At 41.5% G+C, this 19,798-nt stretch overlaps 1 protein-coding gene across 5 annotated transcripts in view; it reads right to left on the bottom strand.

The window, feature by feature from the left end:
- The window catches only part of LOC143296131 (protein-glucosylgalactosylhydroxylysine glucosidase-like), a 28,301-nt gene extending 9,228 nt beyond the window's left edge, over nucleotides 1–19,073 (bottom strand). The window contains exons 1-9 of one of the 5 annotated variants that reach the window (XM_076607918.1): nucleotides 19,000–19,073; nucleotides 17,239–17,561; nucleotides 15,782–15,911; nucleotides 12,448–12,662; nucleotides 9,203–9,398; nucleotides 5,451–5,632; nucleotides 3,172–3,395; nucleotides 1,744–1,927; nucleotides 979–1,188 (exon numbers count right to left, since the gene is read on the bottom strand). In XM_076607918.1, the coding sequence (XP_076464033.1) occupies nucleotides 979–1,188; nucleotides 1,744–1,927; nucleotides 3,172–3,395; nucleotides 5,451–5,632; nucleotides 9,203–9,398; nucleotides 12,448–12,662; nucleotides 15,782–15,911; nucleotides 17,239–17,548 (1,651 nt within the window). In that variant the 5' untranslated portion in view covers nucleotides 17,549–17,561; nucleotides 19,000–19,073. Of the gene's footprint in view, nucleotides 1–978; nucleotides 1,189–1,743; nucleotides 1,928–3,171; nucleotides 3,396–5,450; nucleotides 5,633–9,202; nucleotides 9,399–12,447; nucleotides 12,663–15,781; nucleotides 15,912–17,238; nucleotides 17,562–17,986; nucleotides 18,100–18,505; nucleotides 18,620–18,789 lie in introns of those variants that run through there. The other 4 variants (XM_076607915.1, XM_076607913.1, XM_076607917.1 and 1 more) reach the window with 4 other exon arrangements.
- Nucleotides 19,074–19,798: the final 725 nt, after the last annotated feature.

The following is a 19,798-nucleotide window of genomic DNA, read 5'->3' as shown; positions in this document are numbered from 1 at the left end:
ATAAAAGGCATCAAACGCTTGAATACAAAGTAAATGTTTACCTCACAAACAGTAATCACAGTAAGACATCGAACGCTTAAATACTAGGTAAATGTTAACCTCACAAAACAGTAATTACAATCATACACATAATGATAAGCACAGTAAGAGAACAGGCATAAATATCATACTATAATTAAAACAGAAAAACATACATAACTGAAACCAAGCTATTCAACAGTATTCAACATCAATACTCAGTACAGAGTACACGATGATTACATACATTCACTGACACAGGCCTACACACATACATACGCATGCACAGACACACACAAGCACCAATTATAAAAATGGTTGTTCATAAAAATCAATTAATCAATTCAAGAGCTATATTAACTGGGATATAAAACTGCTGTGGGTTCAAAGAGCTTTCGGTTTGGGAAATCAATAGCATTTCCCTCAAGATATAAGTTCAAAGCATTTTTCATAGTATTTTGTGAGAATACGGATGTCATTGCTTATTACCTGTGTTGATTTTGTTCCCTACCCCAAGCCCCAAGCCCCAAGCCCCGCTCCCACACCCCCCCCCCTCTCCCCTCCTCGCAAAATGGTTCATATCTAATGTCTCATCTGCTTCTCCTTTGCTTTTTGAAACTTCTTACACCTTCTTCTGACAAAGACAACATCAGATTCCCCACCAACCTCCCCTGCACATCCCCCCACTCACCCAAGGTTCATACTTGTTATCTCATATCTCCTCCTCGCTTCGATGCAGAAACTTTGCCGCACCTTTTCCCCCTTCCCTCCTGCACCCTCCTCCCACCCAAAACAAAGTTCACACGTGTGGAAGAAACTTCCCAACTGAGAATCAAAAGGTGAACTTACTTGTAGAGTCTGGAGGTTTCACACTGTCTTCCTGAGCAAAACTGGCGTCTACAAGAAAATTCAAGTTTTGATATTTAGATTTAGATTTAGATTTATCAACAAAGTTCCAACCTAATATCTCGTATCTCTTTCTCTGCTGGTTGTAGGAGCTCCTCGATACCCAGAAGTCTGCGAGGAATGCCAGAGCCCTGTAGCCGCCATCCTTGGTGAGGAAGTCCGTGTCCTTGGTCAGCTGGAGATACTGGCGCATCATCCATCCTGCGTCTCCCGTCACGTGGATTTCGTAGGCCTGACAGGATTTCGACGGGCTGGTGGGTAGACCTGCATGCACGCACAAATTGAATGAGAATTAACTCGTTCTAGATGAAGGAACCCGGTCAGGGCCTTAGATAGTTTTTAATTTTTGGAGTGGTATCTAACTTGCATTATGATGTTATAAGATAAGATTATCTCGACTGACCTTTCCACTCTCCACTGCAACCAATAAATGCAGTGTGTGTTGCTGTGCTTGCAAGCAAGAGAGTTATTTTCGTGGTGGCTGGTTCACGTGAACAGTACGTGTTAACAATGGTGTCTGACCCATTTTCGTCTCAGTCACAAGGCAGGCAATGGAATTAGATGAAGGGGCCTTATCAGGGCTATAATTCCTAACGTTCTGAATTCAATCTGTTTGAAACTGTTTATGCTTTCCTGGATTCATTTTCAAGTTATCATTGTGTGCAAATTTCAAACAAAAATATGGATACTTTCATCATCTCACTGTATGATAGCATAAGAATGGACATAAGAATGGAGGATGTTTTAATATTTCGTCCCAAAGTAACTTGTGGATATCAAGTGCTTTAACCACTCGGCTATTGGTGCCCATCGACTCACCAGTGAAGGCAGACTCCCATGGGTAGCGGGCCCCCTCAAAGCCGGTCTTGTTGGCATACATGACAGCGGTGCGCAGAGTGCGCAGCCTGGTTCCCACGATGACCCGTCCCACCTTCCCGTGCAGCAGCATCACAGGGGGGAACATCCACGTATCCTGGTCCCAAAACACGTGGCCCAGGTAATCCTGCCAGGACAAACACAGTCAAGGGTACCAGCTGCTGTGGCAAAGTGGTTAACGTTGCAGACTGACGGCTGGGGGGAGGCTGGCTCGAATCCCAGTGGAGGTGGGTATTTTGGCCACCAGCCAGCTCTTACCCAGAGTTGAGTGTGCTATGGGCTTAAATGGGAAGACTGGGACCACACAGCTGAGTATCATCCACTTCATGGTTGCGTCTTTGGGAGTGTTGCTCTAATTTCCTGACCAACACTGCAAGTGTCTGTATCTCAGGCCTTGTAAATATCCTTATGAAAGGAAGCATAGAGCTGAGTACAGCTTTGTCACATAGTTGTAAACCTAAACAGCCCTCCGTCGCAGCATTGCCATAATCATCAATCATCATCAATGTATAAAAATAATGTCCCAAATTCTGTGGCCTTTCATGCCCTGCTCTCATGGTGACCTTGAGTTTTAATATCCCTCTCCTTTCCATGGACGGATTGAGTCCTGTCAAGGTCTTCGTTGTCGGCAGACTCATGTGGGACTGTCAGTGGAGGGACATGGGGACAACACTCACTCAGTCTGGCTCCTGGCGACCAAACATAAATAGTTCCCAGCCTGCCCTGGGACTGCGTCAGATGAGGCCGGGTGTGGCCGTGTATTGGGGGACTTGGAATGAGTGGCATGGGAGCAACACCACTGAAATAGTACGAATGATTGGGCAGCAAAAAATAAAACTGATTAAAATATTCCTGACATTTGACAATGCTAATTACAGTCCAGCTGGCCACACAGAGTCCTATCAGGACATGCTCTACTGAACAAAAAATTCAACCACTTTAAATACAAAACTCTGTCACATCTGGGGAAAAAAAAACTCTGCAAAACTACCAGTTTATATTTACCAAATACCTCCTTAAGGCAAGACTAGGCTGTTCTGAGAATATCAGCCCTTTATCATCCCTTAATCATCAGGGCAAAACAGCACAGACAGTACATAACAGAATGTGGAAAAGAGAGACTGAAAGTGTCAAGGCTTGCTGGAAAAAGGAAAGGGAAGTGGACTGGCAAGGCAGAAAAATAAGACAACAATGAAGGGGGAAAAGGGCAGACACAAAAAGAGCAACAGAAGAGAGGAAATTTCTAGCACAGAATTTCCACAACGCAGGGATGCTAATTATACTGAAAGCACCCCTGGCATCTCACAGGGTGGTTTCAGAACCATACAATACCATACAATGCAACCAGACACAAATCACATTGATGCTCACCCGGTCTTTACTTCCATGAGCCAGCCCCCCTGGTGCCATGCCAACAAACGGCCAGTCAGCGTCTGCTTTCAAAGGGAGGGCACTCAGAAGGTAATACATGGCAGCGTTGGTGGCCAAAGCCAAGGAATCATTCCCCGTCATCTCGATGCGACCTTGCTGCCACAGCGTCTCCCACGCATTGACGTGTGACGAAAACAATGTGCCGTTACTAACCCGTGCCTTACCTGTCAACAATGTTAACAACATCATATTAAAAGCTTCAACACATATAAGAAAAAAAATCAAACTGTCATACTTAACATACTTTTTTTTCTCTCTCTCACTACGTTCAATGGCTGCAACTCCCATTTTCATCTGTATATCTGAGTGGACGTTTAGGTGTGTGTGTGACCGTTTTTACCCTGCCACTAAGGCAACCATTTTCAGGTGTGAGCATGCTCAGTATGTTCGCCTTTCCATGACCCATCAAACACTGACATGGGATGGATTACAAGATCTTTAGCATGCATACTTAACCTTTTGCATGTGTATACACACAAAGGAAATTACGGCACTAGCAGGTCAGCACAAATGTGGACCTGGGAGATTGGAAAATTCCCCGCCCTTCAACCACCAGGATTGAACCCAGGACCCTCAAACTGAAAGTCCAACGCTTTAAGCTTTCAGTTAGTGTGCCCGTCAGACTTGACATTCATGGATCCAGGGGTGCAGTGGCCAAATGGTTAGAGCCCTGGATTCTCCAGCCCAAGTTTCCCCAGTTCCATCCTGGTGTACCTTGTGGGTTAAGGGTGGGGATTTTTCCCATCTCCCACGTCAACATACATGCAGACCTGCTTGTGCCTGAACCTTCATGTATCTACACATGCAGAACATCAAATACGCACGTGAAAGATCCTGTAATCCATGTCAGCATTCAGTGGGTTATGGAAATCAATAACATACCCAGTATGTCCCTGAAAACTGAGTATGGCTGCCAACATGGAAGGGTAAAAATGGTCAAACATGTAAAAGCCACACTCAAACATACAAGCAAACGTGGCAGTTGCTGCCCATGAACAAAGAAGAAGACATACATAGCAGGTTTCAATGAGGTATTGTATCATCTCCCAAGTGAGGTAATGCTCAAGGCCTGACCAGCATACATGTCTATGCATTAGTTAGGCATCTGCCTGCTTTTGTTTGTTTTTTTGTTGTTATTTTTTATATTTGGTTGTTGTTGTTTTTCAGCAGATGTGTGTGGTGCAGCATATATGGATCAACCCACATGCTTGGACTCCTCCTTCAAATAAAAATCGAAACAACTGCATAAAAAAGAAAGAAAGAAAGAAAGGAAATAAAAAGAAAGAAAATATACTCCTTTGATCCTAACAGTTCTTCATAGGGTTGTAACTTTTCAATCAAGTTCCAAAGGTTGAGATACAGTGTATGTTGTGCCACGTGCTGTGCGAAGTGATGTAGTCAACAGGTGAGAAAGAGAGTGAGTAGGAGTGTGAGAGAAAGAAAATGAAGCAGTACAAAACAAAAAGAAAATTCATTCAGTAAAAGCCACAGCCCCTTCTGAAAGGGATCCCAATACAAAATACAACACTGATAACGAAAACAAAGATGAAAACTGCACCAGTTGACTCGTTCTTCACACAAACTAAAAGCAATCAGAAAGTATCATCTGCTTCTTTAATTACATCCACACACCTCTTAAACACTTTAAATAAATACCTGGCTAAATTCTTAACCATGTTCTTATTTGGGTTTCTCATCAGTATGGTCAAAAAAGAGAGAGAGACAGCATGACGCATCCCCCCAAAAAGGTGAAACTGGTACAAACCAGACATGCCAACCCCTGTCAAGTGTTAGTAGGAACAATCAAGAAATTTGGTAGGAACGTTTTGAATTTGGTAGGAACGCTCGGACTCCGAGCCACATCAGCAAACATACATTTTATCTACAAGGCATATAAACACTTGGGCCTACCTGCAACACGGTGTAACTGCTACAATAGCTGATTGGTCCACTCAATGCTGTTTCAATGTAAACACGCACATGATCAGCTGACTATCATCACATGAGACCAAGGTTAGTAGTGACTGCCCTGGCCTCGTGATCAACTGGTCAAGAGTGTCTGGGTAATGTCATGACAGGAAAGCATGTGACCATGCTATGTAGTCCAAAATGAACTTGTCAGAACAATTTTGATGTTGGCGTAACATTGGAACAAACTGCGACCGAGTGTAACAAAATACAGCGAAATCGTAACAGTTGGCATCTCTGTACAAACTCACCTTCCATAAAGTACTTCATGGCATCTGCCTTCGACGTGCCGACGGAGGTGAAGAAGGTGGCGGTGCCTTCCACAGATGGCCCAAACGTGATGAACGGAGGCACCAGGGAATAGACAACAGTCACCGGGGTGGTGCCGTTCACCTCCGGGTACTCTGCCTCTTTGGTGCGGCCTGTCCACACTCTGCACAGCCATGGGTTTCACTTTCTCCAGGAGGCATCACTGTGTCTGGGCAAATCCACATATGCTACACCACATCCGCTAGGCAGATGCCTAACCAGCAGCATAACCCAACGCACTCGTCAGGCCTTGAGTGCACACGTATATATTTGTGTACCTATCAGAGAGGATTTCTTCTGCAGAATTTCGCCTGAGGACAACGCTTACAATTCTTTTTCAGTGTGCCAAGTTTATCATCTCATCCGAATGACTAGACGTTCAGTTTGATTTCCCAGTCAAACTTGGGAGAAAGGGCAAGACTGGGAATCGAACTCAGACTCTCGTGGACACTGTATTGGCAGAATTTCTGCAAACGTTTGACAATGTGAGCTTCCGTCTAATATCACCAACAGATAAAGAGACATTGACTGAAAACCACTCAACTGAACTGAACTGATGTGGTCTTCAAATTTCAAATCATTTCCTTTCATGTTAACCCTTTCAACACCAGCGAGTTTAGAGTGCAACACTTCTTGGCACCAGCTGATTTTCAAGAAAGAACAAGAAATTACACCTACCGATTCCAAATTACTATAACTTTTTTGATTTTGAACAAAATGACTTCCTGGGTTTTTTGGGGGGTTTTTTTGTTTGTTTGTTTTTTGTTTTGTTTTTTTTTTAGTAAGAGGGATGATGAAATTTTTGTTTTGGTGCAATAAATGATGTTGGTACAAGTGAAACATTTTGATTTTTGTGTTAATTATTATGTTTTTTGGTGGGGTGGGGGGGGTTCCAATACAAATTTTGCACTTTGACACATTACAGACACAAAGACAGGTACAACACAAACATCACTGCGATACAGTTGAAAACAAAGCAAACTCACCAGCTGAAGTCTTCAGTACAGCTATATTTCCCATGCAATGGTGTAATCCAGAACATAATCCATGGGAAACACACAAAATGAACTTGCGTTTTTGTAGAAAAATGATGATTTCTGTCACTTCACTTGAAGGTTTCACAGTGTCCTCACTTGAAATATCTTACTGTGGTGGAACTATACATACACTTTACAACTATCTGATGAAAATGAAATATTACTGAAGTCAGAAAATAAATGAATGGGGGTAAAATATGTATACAAATATGTAAACAGGTCTGAACTGTTCACCGTTGGAGACCGTGAATTTTGGTTGCTGCTGCTTTCCTGTACTGTGTAGTCCTCCACAGTATGATACAGTTCAAAGCACAGAGTGGGACACACTGCCTTCTTGCACATTACGGTTCCAAATGGCAGGTTGAGCAGCCAGTACGTCCACCAGTAGCCCTCGATTTCAGGCTTACAACACAGCCCCATCGCGATCTGAAGTGCTGTGTATGCCTTCATCTCAGGGACAGCGATGTCTTTGGCAGCATTCAGCCTTGAATGTTGACTGAGTCCAGTGATGCCTGACAGCAGCTTGTCTGCATACAGATTAGACTGGTCAGCCATGAGTTGGAATGCTGATTCTGGAAAGAAAAGCATAAAGAAGTCCACTGGATGGAAGTTGACAAGGACACCTGAACATACGAGCGAAAAAAAAAGGTAAAATACAATCAGTAATAATTATATAGCAGCTGATTTATTATCAGCTAATGATAAATACTGCAAATAAAAAATATTAATCATTATATTCATAACAAGTGAACAAATAGAAAAAACATAAATTTTTACACAGGCATTGTTTTACACAGTGTATCTCCATTATCTTCACAAGAAAAAAAAACTGACATGAAATATTTGTGCGGTAAATAAACATACTGCTCTTGCTCTTCAATGTCTTCCACCTGTCTGATACAATGCACACATAATTTTATATGTGCTACTAGTGAATGAACAGTGCACCTCTGATCTGTCCATATCAAAAATAAGTGCAACCTAATCTTAGTCACACACTCTCTCAGTGACAAACACATGCGAGCACACACACACACACACACACACACACACACACACACACACACACACACACACACACAGCTCTTACCTGTTTTCTTAGTAAAATTTGGAAGCCATTCTGCAAGACAGTACGGATCATCCATGTGGTACAACACCCACTGAAACAAATCAGGGCTTGGCACAGCTGTTCTACCATGCCCCCTTGCTTTCTGGTTGTTGGTGTGTAGTCGAGCTTGACCCACGGCCACGCTGTGTTGTTGGTTTCCGACGTGACACAGACGCTGCCACTTGAGCAACACACACTTCCCATTCTCTATCACTGTCACTCACAGCTGCTGATGTGGTGGCCGTAGCAGGAAGACGTGCTCCACTCATCTGGCCACGTCCCGTACGATAGCGACCTGGTACTTGGCTCGGTGCCCAGTCACCATCACTATCACTCTCCCTCTCAAACAATGAAACTTCTTCATCATCATATGAGAACTCTTCGCTCAAATCTTCATTTTGCTGGCTTGGCTGCAGTCTCAGTTGCTCGATAACTTGCTCAGTTGCGACGTAGCGTTGTCTGCTCGTCGATGCAGCCATTTCAGAAAATGAAAAGATTGAAGTTGCGGATAAAACTATAATAAATTCACTCAAAAACTTGCAGAAGTACTGAAAAGATGGCATCAATCGATACAAGGGGATTCCCCTAGTCACATGCACAAAATATGGCCTTTCAAACCTCCCCAAAACAAGAGTGGCAGGTTTATGAATGACCTACCCTAATCGGTCGCCTTTTGGCGACATTGGCGGTCTTCCTGGTGGGTGCTGAAAGGCGACAATGGCGGCCAAAGTGTTAAAATTTCACTTTCATTCCTTGATCAACCTGAGCACCCAAGTCTCAAATAAACAGAAGACAGTTGTTTACCAAACTGAAGGGTGTACCAGCTATTCATTTATTTTCACATCACTTATCTATCTGTTCACAAGCATCTGAATTAGCACAAAGAAAATTTTCTGTATTGAACTGTTGAAGCAGATAATACAAGTCTTTTGAAACTGATTTTGAAAGGACTCCCTGTTTCTTTTAACTCATCAACTCTGTGTTGTTGTTTTTTTTAACTCACCAACACTGTTTCTTTTTAACTCATTAGCTAGTTTCTTTTAATCATCACCTCTCTGTTGTTGTTTTAGGAGAGGAAGGTGGCAGAATGGTTAAGACGCTCAGCTGCCAATACAGAGAGTCCGTGAGGGTCTGGGTTCGAATCCCGCTCTCGCCCTTTCTCCTAAGTTTGACTGGAAAATCAAACTGAGCGTCTAGTCTTTCGGATGAGACGATAAACCGAGGTCCCGTGTGCAGCACGCACTTGGCGCACTGAAAAAGAACCCATGGCAACGAGAGTGTTGTCCTCTGGCGAAATTACGTAAAATGAAATCCACTTTCATAGGTACACAAATATGTAAGCATGCACTCAAGGCCTGACTAAGCGCGTTGGGTTATGCTGCTGGTCAGGCATCTGCTCAACAGATGTGGTGTAGCGTGTATGGATTTGTCCGAACGCAGTGACGCCTCCTTGAGAAAGTGAAACTGAAACTGAAACTGTTTTTGGTGTGTGTTTTTTCTTCAACTCATCTGTCTAGAAAATTTTTCACTAAACTTTCAAGCAACTTACCCTGGTTTTTCTTGGACAAAGTGGATGTCGTCGGAATCCCTGCCGGTGTTGACGATGAAGGACACAGTGATGGGGAGGGCAGAGGTGGTTCTGGTCACCACCACCTCCGTCACCAACAGCCGCGACAGCAGGCGGTGGGCGTAGCGCCGCAACTCCACAATGAACCCCCGCCCAGTGTAAACCTCAGAGAACACTCCTGTGCAGTAAAAAAAATTTTTTGAAGATCAGCCGCTAAGTCATACACTCCTGTTGTAGACAGAAATTTTGCAACATCAATCGCTAATCGCTAAGTCATACACTCCTGTTGTAGACAGAAATTTTGCAACATCAATCGCTAATCGCTAAGCCATACATTCCTGTTGTAGACAGAAACTTTGCAACATCAATCGCTAATCGCTAAGTCATACACTCCTGTTGTAGACAGAAATTTTTGCAACATCAATCGCTAATCGCTAAGTCATACACTCCTGTTGTAGACAGAAATTTTGCAACATCAATCGCTAATCGCTAAGTCATACACTCCTGTTGTAGACAGAAACTTTGCAACATCAATCGCTAATCGCTAAGTCATACACTCCTGTTGTAGACAGAAATTTTGCAACATCAATCGCTAATCGCTAAGCCATACATTCCTGTTGTAGACAGAAACTTTACAACATCAATCGCTAATCGCTAAGTCATACACTCCTGTTGTAGACAGAAACTTTGCAACATCAATCGCCAATCGCTAAGTCATACACTCCTGTTGTAGACAAAAATTTTGCAACATCAATCGCTAATCGCTAAGTCATACACTCCTGTTGTAGACAGAAACTTTGCAACATCAATCGCTAATCGTTAAGTCATACACTTCTGTTGTAGACAGAAATTTTTGCAACATCAATCGCTAATCGCTAAGTGATACACTCCTGTTGTAGACAGAAATTTTGCAACATCAATCGCTAATCGCTAAGTCATACACTCCTGTTGTAGACAGAAATTTTGCAACATCAATCGCTAATCGCTAAGTCATACACTCCTGTTGTAGACAGAAATTTTGCAACATCAATCGCTAATCGCTAAGTCATACACTCCTGTTGTAGACAGAAACTTTGCAACATCAATCGCTAATCGCTAAGTCATACACTCCTGTTGTAGACAGAAACTTTGCAACATCAATCGCTAATCGCTAAGTCATACACTCCTGTTGTAGACAGAAAGTTTGCAACATCAATCGCTAATCGCTAAGTCATACACTCCTGTTGTAGACAGAAATTTTGCAACATCAATCGCTAATCGCTAAGTCATACACTCCTGTTGTAGACAGAAATTTTGCAACATCAATCGCTAAGTCATACACTCCTGTTGTAGACAGAAACTTTGCAACATCAATCGCTAATCGCTAAGTCATACACTCCTGTTGTAGACAGAAACTTTGCAACATCAATCGCTAATCGCTAAGTCATACACTCCTGTTGTAGACAGAAACTTTGCAACATCAATCGCTAATCGCTAAGTCATACACTCCTGTTGTAGACAGAAACTTTGCAACATCAATCGCTAATCGCTAAGTCATACACTCCTGTTGTAGACAGAAACTTTGCAACATCAATCGCTAATCGTTAAGTCATACACTCCTGTTGTAGACAGAAATTTTGCAACATCAATCGCTAATCGCTAAGTCATACACTCCTGTTGTAGACAGAAATTTTTGCAACATCAATCGCTAATCGCTAAGTCATACACTCCTGTTGTAGACAGAAATTTTGCAACATCAATCGCTAATCGCTAAGTCATACACTCCTGTTGTAGACAGAAATTTTGCAACATCAATCGCTAATCGCTAAGTCATACACTCCTGTTGTAGACAGAAATTTTGCAACATCAATCGCTAATCGCTAAGTCATACACTCCTGTTGTAGACAAAAATTTTGCAACATAAACCACTAAGGCCTTATGTCACTCTGTGGTGATGGGTACTTGTTGAACACTCCTGTTGTAGACAGAAATTTTGCACATCAATCACTAAGGCCTTATGTGTCACTCTGTGGTGATGGGTACTTGTTGAACACTCCTGTTGTAGACAGAAATTTTGCACATCAATCACTAAGGCCTTATGTGTCACTCTGTGGTGATGGGTACTTGTTGAACACTCCTGTTGTAGACAGAAATTTTGCACATCAATCACTGAGGCCTTATGTGTCACTCTGTGGTGATGGGTACTTGTTGAACACTCCTGTTGTAGACAGAAATTTTGCACATCAATCACTAAGGCCTTATGTGTCACTCTGTGGTGATGGGTACTTGTTGAACACTCCTGTTGTAGACAGAAATTTTGCACATCAATCACTGAGGCCTTATGTGTCACTCTGTGGTGATGGGTACTTGTTGAACACTCCTGTTGTAGACAGAAATTTTGCACATCAATCACTGAGGCCTTATGTGTCACTTTGTGGTGATGGGTACTTGTTGAACACTCCTGTTGCAGACAGAAATTTTGCACATCAATCACTAAGGCCTTATGTCACTCTGTGGTGATGGGTACTTGTTGAACACTCCTGTTGCTGACAGCAATTTTGTAACATCAGTAACTGAGGTCTTACGTTACTCTGTGGTGATGGGTAGTTTGTTGTCATTTCTTCTATTTTCATATGACTGATGACTCCTCTAGCCAATGCCCTACCACTTCACTGTTATCTGGGGGTTTCTTGTCTTGTTTTGTTGGTGTGTTTTTTCTCTCTCTCTTGTGTGTGTGTGTGTGTGTGTGTGTGTGTGTGTTGTTTTTTCAATATCTACCACCTCACTTCCCACATCTGACTCCTCACCCACTCTCCACACGTCTTGTGTGAGTGTGTGTGTCAGTGTGCCGACATGAATGAATGTGTGTATGTCTACATCACCTTGTGGTAAACAGACCAAAAACGAATGAGAAGAAGATGAAGAAGAAAGATGAAGATGAAGAAGAAAACAAAACTACTTTCATGATGAAAATACCTTGTACAGACATGAAACAGTGTTCACGAACGTAAACAAGACAGCTTGATTTTTTCCCCCTATCTTTTAACCAGAATTTTGTTTTGGTCCACCGAAAAGTGTTGCTTCCCTTGCAAGACGTGACTTTTCTTTCTTTCCCTCTTCTCTCTCCAGGTGGCGCTGCTCTGTGGCAATAAACCCTCCGCGCCAGGAACAGCAGCCTGAAATTCACGCAGAGGAATATGCTGCAACAAACAAAAGAAGAAACACAATACAACACACAAACAACTGACCTCTTCCGACATCAAAACGGAACCGGATGACCACAGGGGGCCCAGAGGGGACAGTGAGTTTGATCAGAATGGACGCGGTGGAGGGGATGCGGGCGCGATGACTTGTGACGTTGGCACCGTTGTACAAGCCATTCATGAAGATGCTGTCGCTCTGGATCACCGTGGCCACGTGGCCGTTGCCAATCTCTGGGAACAGCTTCATCAGGGGGGGTAACCTGCAATCAGCATGGGCTTCCTTTTCAAACCGGTCATTTCACGGAAATGTAGCTGGCCTCAAGTGTATCAAATCTATGCCAGCAGTATGGAAGAGATTGCTGCTAAAGGGCACACACACACACACACACACGTATACAGAAACACACAGAGATACACACACACATGCATGCACACACGCAAACAGGCACACACACACACACACACACACACACACATGCATGCACACACGCAAACAGGCACGCACTCACACACACACACACACACATACACACATGCGCGTACACACACACACATTTAAAAGAAATGTTGGTCTGATGGTGACATTCCTCTTGTATGGAAACAATCAATTGTTGTCCCAATACACAAACAGGGCAAACGCAGAACAGATAAAAACAGTTATCGACCGATTGCCTTAACATCGCATGTATGCAAACTAATGGAAAAAATTGTTCTAAAAAGACTTGTTCATTATTGTGAGAAGCATAGTGTAATTCCTGTAAACCAAGCTGGCTTCAGAAAAGGTAGATCCTCCACAGAACATCTAGTCAAACTGACTACACAGGTAAAGCAACAGTTTGCAAGGCGAAAAAACGTACTAGCGACTTTTTTTGATGTGAAAAAAGCATACGACCAAGTGTGGCACGCTCGACTTTTATATAAACTGAAAAATATCGGTATCACAGGCAACATGTATGATTATATCAGAAGTTTCTTATCAGATAGATTTATACAAGTAAGAATAGGAAACACCTACTCAAACCCCAGACAATTACATATGGGGTTACCACAAGGATCAGTAATTTCGCCAATTTTATTCAATATATTATTAGCAGATCTACCTAACAAGCTAGCTAAAGATACAGTCTTGGTTCAATTTGCTGATGACATTTGTTTATGGATGAAGGTGACAATGAAAAATAAAACGCCTACTAGGACACTGAATTACATAAGGAAAATATACCAGCGGGAACTTGATAAAATCAGCAACTTTATGACGGAAAATGGCTTATCATTGTCCTTAGAAAAAACAAATATGATGCTATTTAACACAGGATCAGACCCAGAAAAGCTCCCTGTGTTTACAATAAATGGTTCTATCATCAGATATACACAATATGTTAAATTTTTGGGAGTTTATATTTCTTCAAAGCTTTCGTGGAATTATCATATTGACTATATACTAAACAAAGCAAGAAAAGGTCTAAATTTCCTTAAAATAATTAGTAAACAGCACTGGGGGCAAGATACCAAAGCGTTGATATCTCTCGCAACCTCTCTCGTACGTTCACGCTTGACATACGCTCAAGAGGTATTTTTCAGTGCTCCACTGCATTTGTTAAAGAAGCTGCAAAGCATCGATTGTAAGGCTTATAAACTTGCTCTGGGTGTGCCCATTCTTACATCAAATTTAGGGACCTACAGAGAAGCAGGTGTTTTATCTCTTGATGAACAAAGGAAAGCTTCAGCCGCGAAATTCGTTATCAAATCTTTAGCATATGAAACCTTTTCAAAAGAAGAAGTTAATTTAAGTTCACAAAAAGATTTTCCTAAACGAGCTAAGACGATACAGTCTATGACATCCATCAATACATTTGCATCAGATATCATTAGTGCTACGGAATCAAGAGACCAGCAAATTGCAAAAATACCTACTTTTTCACCAGTCCCTGAATGGGAGCAGTGTAAAGCTACCTTTGACATGGATTATACAGATTTATCCAAGAACCAGTCACCATTTTTGTTAAAACCTGAAGTGCTCTCCCATATAGAAAATCAATATTCTAATTATCTAAAAATATACACAGACGGATCTGTTCTAGAAGATGGTAATTCAGGAGCGGCTTTTGTAATTCCTTCATTTAGATTAGAAAAATTATACTATATTGGAAGACAATATTCCATTTTCACAGCTGAACTTATAGCCATACTTATGGCCTTAAATTATATTTCAGACATTCCGAAAACTGTCAGTGAAATTCTATTATGTGTAGACTCGAAGTCAGTATTAAAAGCTATAGAATCTCCAAATTCAAAGAAGCGAATAGAGATGACAATGGAAATAAAACATATTATTCACCAACTGACAAAACAGGGCATTAAATTAACTTTCTGTTGGGTACCTTCGCACTGTGGAATATCTTCAAATGAGTGGGTAGACCAAGCAGCTAGAAGAGCAGCACGTAATTTCGAAGGCGCAATACAACTTGACATCCAGTTAGATCTACATGAATACATTAGTTGTATAGAAAATGTCTCTAGAAATCGATTTAAGAAATTACTTATAGATTCAAATAATCAATATTACCAATGTTGTGTAAACACAAAGAATGCAGCTAATCCCAAACATTTCCTAAATTTGACACCAGCAGCACATTCAAGACAAATTACAAGTCTAATGTATAGAATTCGTTTAAATGCCTTTCGTACAAAATTTTCTAAAAATATAAAATGTATATGCGGTAAGCAAATAACTGTAAGTCATCTACTCATTCATTGTCCGAGCATAAGACCGTTAATTCCTAAAGATGTAGTTGATGACGTTTCTTCCAATATTTCATTAGCCACTGAAAAGATTTTGAATGATTATTCATTGCTTAGAATGTTTTCGGAAATTTTAAACTCCAGTCCAGTTGGTATCCTCCTTTGATGTGTTATAATTAATGTTGTTATTTATATTTACATTGTTATAGGTTGATACTTGTTGATATGCATATACATATTCTCCTTCCCATGACACCTCATTCAATACACACCACAATCTCTTTAGATCTTTTTCTTATAATATACTTTTCCTCTGTTACATAACATGAATTTTTTTTTTTTTTTTTTTTTTTTTTTACACTAATATTCACATGCATTCCCTTTCCTTTATCCACTTCTTTACTCCTTTCCGTCTAAAAACACTTATAGTGAATAGACGTTAAACTGAAGATAAAACACACACACACACAGAGTACTGTAGACCACCATGAAATATTAAACCAAGATGTGTTTTTTTCTAACCTCTGCACACTCAGCTGTACTGTACACACATGAACACAGAAGAAACACACCCAATCAAATGAGTCAAGCTGCAGAAAGTCACGTTGTGAGACAGAACATCACAGGTGACACTCACACAGAAGTTTCAATCACACTGACGTTCCATGGCAAAAGTCGGGGTCCCAGCTGCTCCGCCCCACAGGGGAAAAAATCCTCTGATGAGTCCTGCCCCATGTAACACAGCCTGCTCCCAAACACAGCTTTCCCTGCACAGTTTCAAATGATTTATATGATTGAATTGTAGTCAATCATGCACGATTATGACCATCAGGACAGTTCAGTTCAGTTACTCAAGGAGGCGTCACTGTGTTCGGACAAAGCCATATATGCTATACTACATCTGCCAAGCAGATGACTGACCAGCAGCGTAAACCAACATGCTTAGTCAGGCCTTAAAAAAAAAAGTGGACCATTAGGACAGCAAAGGAGGAAACTGCAGTCCTGACAATCTGGGCTAGAATCTGACTGTTGTGGAGAGTGTCTTACCCAAGTTACATCCCCACTCTCTTGGCCAAGAGGGCTTTAGGACAACTGGCATTGGGATGGTCCCCAAAGGTCAACTATCCCCCAAGGCTGCAGCACTGACTAAGAGCCAGTGCAATCTTGCCTCCTACTTTGAGAGTCATAGTCATTCACAAAAGACTAAACTGTCAATGAATTTCCATTGCAGTGAAGAAACCACTGATCATTCAACTCTCGCTTTATAGTTGGCCCAACTGTAAGCTTATGTCGATCCCAGATGTAACTGATAATAATAACAACAATAATAGTAATAATAATATTGATAATAATAATAATAATAATAATAATAAATGTACATTTATGCAGCGCTTTCAAACCTCTCAGCACTTTACAACAGGCAGAAAGCAGACACACACACACACACATACATGCACACATACGCTTATATGTATACAAATGCATGCACACATGCACACACATACACATGCACATACACACCCACATCTACACAAACGCACTCATATGCACACACACAAACACACACACATGCGTGCGCGCACGCACGCACACACACACACACATGCACATGCACGTACACATACACACAAACACACACACACACACACACACACACACACACACACACACACAAAAAAACACACATGGAAGAAATAAATGTGGATTCGCAGAATACAGATATGGAATGGATTGAGTGCTTCAATTACACAGAGACTGATTGAATTTCTTTCACTTTCAGGCTCCTGCATTTGAATCTCAATCGACCTGGTGCCTGGTGGATGCCTGAACCCTCTTCATGAGTATATACACACACAACATCAAACACACATGTTAAAAGATCCTGGAATCTATGTCAGCCTTTGGTGGGTTATGGAAGCAAGAGCATATCCCACATGCACAGCCACAAAATGAAGTATGGTTGCCTATATGGTGGGATAAAAATGGTCACACACATAAAAACACACTTGTGTGTACACACACACACACACACACACACACACACAAGTGGAAGTTGAAGCCCCAAAACACAGAAGACAACAGCACAGAAATTACCTTGCTGTGAAACCGGCACAGCACCAGCAGTCACATCTTCTGACTGTCCATCTTGATGCAATTTGCTGCCTCCTTGATCCTCAAACTCTGCTCTGCCATCAGCAAGTGATGGTGGCCTTTTGCTTTCTTGGGATTCTGCCCCTTGACTGTGTATGTCCATTTGCCAAGGCCCACTCCACCCAGAATCACTTCTGTATCTTGTGAGCACAAACGTCTGTGTCAATGGCCGCTTACATCTGAATGTTGACAGAATGACCAACACAATGGCCAGAAGAATGAGGAGAAAAACTAATGTCTTGTGTTCTGCCATCTTCTTATATGGCCTGAAACAAACAAACAACAACAATGCTCTTTGTTTTAGCATCTTCTTATATGGCTGAAACAACAACATACACAATAACAGTATGTTGAGAAGTTTTTTTCTATCTCTTACAAAAAGATGAATTATTTTGCAGAACAGTTAAAATAGAAAAAGCTTAATGCATCAAGTTTTGGAATACAAATGAGTTAAACAGCCAGATGCACACTGAATAAAAGTGATCGATCTAATGAGAAATATTAGAACTGTTTGTCTGCTAGCTAGTATTTCATCAAACAAAGCAATCTAAGTTAATCTATAATTGCCTACATCTTTTAAACTTAAGCAAACAAAACAAAACAAAAAAACCCATCAGATTTTGTTGACATGTATGTTGTACCACCTCTTGACAGACTATGCACAACATCAAGAGCAATATAAAATACTCACTCAGCAGCTCTCAAATCACATGGCTAAGAAAAGCGAAAGGCACTTCACATGATCATGAGCAACATGTTTACCATGTGAGGTAGCGAACAACTTGACCTCAATTAAGGGCCTTTGCCAGTGGGTCACTGATACAAACTCCACTACTTCCCCATGTGCAGCAAACACACCAATTAAATCTGTAATGAGCCAAGGTTCTTGCGACTGGAGAAACAAAACATAGTCTGAACATCATCAACTCTGTATAACTAGTGTAAATAAACAACTCTGTTCTTTACAGTTTTCAAATACAGTCCCTTATAAAACCTGTAAGTTATCAATCTACTTCCACACTTTGAACAAACATGGATGCATATGCATTGTTAAAAGCAAAGTATAAGTGAGACAATGTCAGTTCATTGGATAAAATATTCAAATTGGAGCAGTAATTCTGCTCCAATTGAAAAACATTTGGTAAATGTCATGTATACTATAAACCACTAAATAAATGCGAAATTAGGAGCATATAATATATAAAACAACAAGTTGATCTGGTGAGGTTGTGAATCCGTCTTGCTGTTGTTGCTGTTATAGCAGATGGGGAAACTGTGAGGGGAAGAAGGGAGCGGGAGGAGGTTGGCGTCAGTACTGTCACCACTGCTGTTACTAATATACTCCCACCATCTCTCGCCCACTTTTACATGCAAAATCGAAAGTAGGCACAGGAAGATGGGCGTAGCTTACAGGAAATATGTGACACAAACTGCCGTTCATAATTCACGTAAACACGTCATAATTTTTAACCATAAAAAAAACCACGAACTCACACAAGCGAACGCAAACACGCGCGTTTGCGTGCGTTCCTCAGAGAACAACTCGAGTTCGAAACTACTCACCAGAGCAGCTAGTTTCGAGACGCTCAAGCATAAAACGTGGATTTTTGCAACAAAATTTAGACCACGACGACAAACAGATAGCAAATACCATGCACACAAAGCACAGTATAAAATAATGCAAACGCAGCACACATATAATACTTAAGTCTGCCTCGAAGAAATAATGAACTTCGAAAGTTTCTTCCACAGACGAGAATGTCTCACTCCGACAACACTCTAGAGTTCTCTTTCCTTCGCTGATATTTTTCTGTTTCTCAGTGTTGAGGAGAGAGGTATTACTTTCATTTTCTGACCTCCTCAACAGACACCCCACCCTTCCCCACCCCCAAATAAACGATGGGGAAAATGGAAAATACGTGCCCACAGATTGTGTGTGTCACTGAGCTGATTACTGTTGAGCTTCAGTGATGGTGTGTGTGTGTGTGTGTGTGTGTGTGTGCGTGTGTCAGTGTGTGTGTGTGTGTGTGTGTGTGTGTGTGAGAGAGAGAGAGAGAGAGAGAGAGAGAGAGAGAGAGACTGTGTTTGTTTGTTTCTCAGTGTGTGTGACAAGAGCCTTGAAGGCAAATTCTTTATTTTCTAGCATAACAGATAAGTACTGGTGCGCTTTTTTTTTTTTTTTTTACATCCAGTCCCCGCCCTGAAACTCATGACACTGAGGGTCTTCACAACACAATGCTACATATTGGTTATAGCATGCGCTACACAATACCACTGACATAAAGGCATAACATGCGTACATATTAGAGAGAGAGAGAGAGAGAGAGACCCTCGGAATCAGAATCAATGCTTGTGCCGACCAGACGGCACATGTGTGCGTGTGGATTGGTGTCAGGACTCGGAAGTTGTGGCGGTGCACGAACGGCACACCGGATGAGGCCGGTGTGTTACGCAACCTTGATTTAACTTGAAATGCTCCATGTTTGTTGATTCTGCATTTTTA

The sequence above is a fragment of the Babylonia areolata genome, chromosome 21, assembly GCF_041734735.1.
Source record: "Babylonia areolata isolate BAREFJ2019XMU chromosome 21, ASM4173473v1, whole genome shotgun sequence".
Taxonomy (NCBI): domain Eukaryota; kingdom Metazoa; phylum Mollusca; class Gastropoda; order Neogastropoda; family Buccinidae; genus Babylonia; species Babylonia areolata.
Note: the sequence above shows the minus strand (reverse complement) of the source record. Positions and strands in the feature narration are given on the sequence as shown.